The 4222-nt window shown below is 37.8% G+C and overlaps 1 protein-coding gene across 1 annotated transcript in view; it reads left to right on the top strand.

Moving 5' to 3' along the window:
- The window catches only part of PIK3CB (phosphatidylinositol-4,5-bisphosphate 3-kinase catalytic subunit beta), a 164281-nt gene extending 161927 nt beyond the window's left edge, over nt 1–2354 (top strand). The window contains exons 20-22 of the mRNA XM_007947506.1: nt 280–425; nt 1519–1651; nt 2217–2354. Of these exons, the coding sequence (XP_007945697.1) occupies nt 280–425; nt 1519–1651; nt 2217–2354 (417 nt within the window). The remainder of the gene's footprint in view (nt 1–279; nt 426–1518; nt 1652–2216) is intronic.
- The last annotated feature ends 1868 nt before the right edge of the window (nt 2355–4222 follow it).

The raw sequence follows: 4222 nt of genomic DNA, 5'->3' as shown, positions 1-4222 counted from the left end.
ATATATATATATATATATATATATATATATATTTAAGATTCCCCTGTCCTATTGCGTATGTGCAGTTTAATTTTAGGGTTATTGTTCATTATAAAAGACCTATGAGTGTTAGAAACACTCTTTTCCCGAGTGACCCATGGGCTGTGAAATGAGAGAGAAGGGCTTAGGTGAGGGTGAACATAAGATATGGACATAAGCCTGTAAAACTGCTGAGAGCTTGCCCTTCTATTTGCAACACATTAGAAAAACAATGGAAATGAAATCTTATTTATTTTCCAGCTCTTCCACATTGACTTTGGACATATTCTTGGAAACTTCAAGTCTAAATTTGGTATTAAAAGGGAACGAGTGCCTTTTATTCTTACCTATGATTTCATTCATGTCATTCAACAAGGAAAAACAGGAAACACGGAAAAGTTTGGCCGGTGAGTATTGCCCTGTGTCAAGGCTAAACTCATCTACGACTTTTTCATCTGACCAGCTAGATTAGCATTTCCTCTGCTGCTGTTTATTTGGATGTGAGGGTTGTACAATCTGCTAATAATACGAGAACTTGGGGAAAGTTTGCCTGTCAGATCCATGTGCTGTTTCAGGAATGTGCAGTGAGGAGAAACCAAGAGTGCTAGAAATTGGGAATAAATTACTGTGTTTTATTCTAAAAGTACTGTACCTTTTGCCTGTTTGAGAAAATTATCTGAAACTTTTAAGTCTTTTGATGGTGAGATACTGAGATAACAGGCATGTTTCTGTCATTTTGCATGGAATAGAAAGGGAGCCAGGGTTCAGGGGGTGAGGAGTGGAATGGGGAGAGAGACTTTGTAATCTCTGATCTATGTCTCCCTACCTGTATGTTTCCAAGCACATTACTAGTCTTTTTTGCCTTTGATTCTTCATCTTAATGAGAAAAATAATTATTATAATGATTAGAGATATGTATATGATGTGGCTGATACATACCATATACTTAGTAGATGATTACTATTTTCAATTCTAAATTTGTCACGGTTTTTGCGAATATATCTGTCTGTGTCCAGTTTTGTCTTTGACAATATAAGGGGGATATGATTGGATGGTCCTTTTGAAGGACCATCATGAGGAGAAGAGAGATGAAACGAAGGATGACAGTCAGTGCAAAAGCACTGACATTGATTGGGGGGGGGTAGTTCATTAAAGAAAATAGTCTCTGTGGTCTGACCCTAAATTCTAGACATACACTCAGAAATCAGCCAGGATTACAGTCTTCACTGATTTGATTATCAGTTCTTGTATCTCATAAATAAAAAACCTAAGTGTATATTGTCTTTTATCACAGAAGTTTAATTTTGTTTGAAAAAGAGGTATGATTATAGAGAGCCTGAATTATTTGATGTATTTTAGATTTGGGACAGTTCTCAAAGAAGTAAAAACCAGAAATGAACCTTTAGCTCAGTAGAGTTTTGCTAGCTTTTCAACAGAAAGTCTAGATATGTCCCTCTTGTTTTCTTACTATGTTCATGTGATTTGCTGTATTAACTAAAGGTTCCGCCAGTGTTGTGAGGATGCATATCTGATTTTACGACGGCATGGGAATCTCTTTATCACACTGTTTGCACTGATGTTGACTGCAGGACTTCCTGAGCTCACGTCAGTCAAGGATATACAGTATCTCAAGGTATAAACCCCTTATATGTGTTGGGTGCTGTGGGCAGCTCTAGCTGCCTGTTTCATTCAAATGCCCAAAGTGAGTAGAACAAAGTCATTTCCTCAGAGTCTGTTGTCACCACGGAGGAAAGGAATCTGGGAAGTTCATAGGAAGGAGCAGTTTTGAAAGAGGACCTTGAAACCCAGATAATTTCCCATCGGTAGAAGGAGCATAAAGAAATCTAGTATTGGTCAGCAGCCTTTGTACTCACACACTGGAAAAACAGGGATTAGCAGCTGGTTGGCACCTAGCTTTTCAACAACCTGCTTTTTGATTTGCCAGTGTTTTAGGGTTCTTAAGTCACTATATTCGGATCATTCCGAGCAGCAAACACCTAAGTAGGTGTTTCGCGGTAGTTATAAATTTATTTCATTTTCAAAAACCTTTTGGCAGAAGTTACCTACCTTGGTGTTAAGTAAGAACATATGCACACTGCCTGATGGGAAGCTGGGAGGCAAGGCTGAGCCATCTGTGTATAGTAACACTTGCACATCTATTAAGCATGTATAAAATCACATTTTCCCTTCATTTGTAGGATTCTCTTGCCTTAGGGAAGAGTGAAGAAGAAGCACTCAAACAATTCAAGCAAAAATTTGATGAGGCGCTCAGGGAAAGCTGGACTACTAAAGTGAACTGGATGGCCCACACGGTTCGGAAAGACTACAGATCATAACGATCAGCCTTTGTTCATAATGTATTTGTTGGTTTCATTTAGTTTTCATTTTGCACTTGCACTAAATTGAACATGATCCTGCCAGAGATATTATAAAGGGAATGAAATACTGGAATTCAGTTAAAACAAGGACAAGACATTCCATAGAACCTAATCTGAACAATGCCTGATGACCACCCCTGCTTTTTTGAATGCTTGATTGAGACTCCTCATGAAAACTGTCAACATTATGGATAATCACTTCCTGCTGACTTTGCACGCCAAGGAATGCTACTAGATTTTTTCCCGCTTTCTTTCTTTTTCTTTTTCTTTTTTTTTAAGTGTTTGGTACTTTTACGAAAGGTGTAAATACTTCTTTTCAATATTGTGACCAAGTGTTACCACTCAGGCACCTTATCCACACCTGGGGTTGGTGGCTGTTCTTCCAAACAAGGTTTAAAAGAAATGTATTTTTCTTCCCTTTTTAAATTGTGTAAATTACAAATTATGATATAATTTGAAATTATGATTATTTTTTGAAAGAAACCTTTTAAACCTGTGGAAACTTCTTAATTTTTGTTAATATTTATCTACTATGATAGCATCATTCCAACCAGACTTGCTGAAAATCTACTGTTGAGGCATATATATTTATAAAATTTTTAATGGGAGTTCTGTGACAAAAAGATATTTCTTTGGTTTTCTTCAGTCTGAGTTTTAAAGTTTTACAAAAAAAAACCAAAACCAGCTTTTCCTTAAGTTATGTTTCAGTTAACTGTGTGATCCAGTTCTTCCAGCTGCTTCTGTAATGAGGCACATATTAATAACAGTTTTTACATGGTATCTATGAAAATGTTCACTTCATAGAGCATAATACTTGAGCAGATGTATTCAAGAAAGCAAATGAAAAGGAACCTATTTATGAAACAAACTGCAGATCTTAACTCCAGTATTTTATTAAAATGCAAGAGGTTCTTACTGTATTTATTAAAACTTGTAATAATGTGATTTATTTCAAGGATATTAGTTCAAATTGAATGGTTTTATGCCACGTAGGGTTCTTTAATTTATTTGTTGAGGTACCATTCATGTAGGGTGCTAGATGGCAAGTAATGTTAATATGTGCAATAGGAACTACTGGTTTCAATGTGTAAATGAATGCTCTGGCAACATCCAGCAAAACTACTGCTTATTCTCCAAAGAATATTGGAAGCTCTCATTTCTCAATGACATGGGAAAGAACTGAGTATTTCCCCTGTGACTGAGTTTTCTATAGGAATTTTATTAAAGATTGTTTAATTTTGTTGTCCTTCTTAATGTTCTCAGTCAAATAAATGGGTGAGCTGGTTTAGCTGCTCTTGGGATGCATGGGCCTCTTCTTTATGGGCAATACAGGCCTTCAGACTGGGACTCAAAAAAAAGACTAAGTCAGTAGACAAACCAGTCTCAGAAGGAAGCTGAGATCTCTTCCTCGACTTTTCCCCTTGCCTCTTAGATTTTGATAGAGCCTGCAGAGGGAGGTTTTCCATCCTTTGGGAGGTACTCTGGGTCTAGGCTATGCCCTTTCAGTCCTTCAGCACTCAAGTCAAGGCCAGACTGCACCTACTTTGGAGGGCCGGTGTAGATTCAGTATGAGTTCCAGGAATAGGATTGTGCAAGGACAGTTTTGTTTAGGGATCTCTGTCCAGGGGCAATCCACCATTATACACAGTAGGCCACAGGTCAGGGATTTGGAGAGAGAGGAACATTGCCAGGCAGAGGTGGTACCACCATTTCCAGAGGAGTTTCCTTAGCTGAAAGGGGCTTGATAAATTATGCCAAATCAGTGAATGTGAATGTCTTCAAGACCTCCAAAGGGAAGTGTACCTCTGTGTGTGTCCCCAGACAGT

This window comes from Orycteropus afer, unplaced genomic scaffold (assembly GCF_000298275.1).
Source record: "Orycteropus afer afer isolate SDZICR_OR568_19922 unplaced genomic scaffold, OryAfe1.0 scaffold00188, whole genome shotgun sequence".
NCBI classification, from domain to species: domain Eukaryota; kingdom Metazoa; phylum Chordata; class Mammalia; order Tubulidentata; family Orycteropodidae; genus Orycteropus; species Orycteropus afer.
The sequence above is the reverse complement of the archived record's forward strand: the minus strand, read 5'-3'. Positions and strand labels throughout refer to the sequence as shown.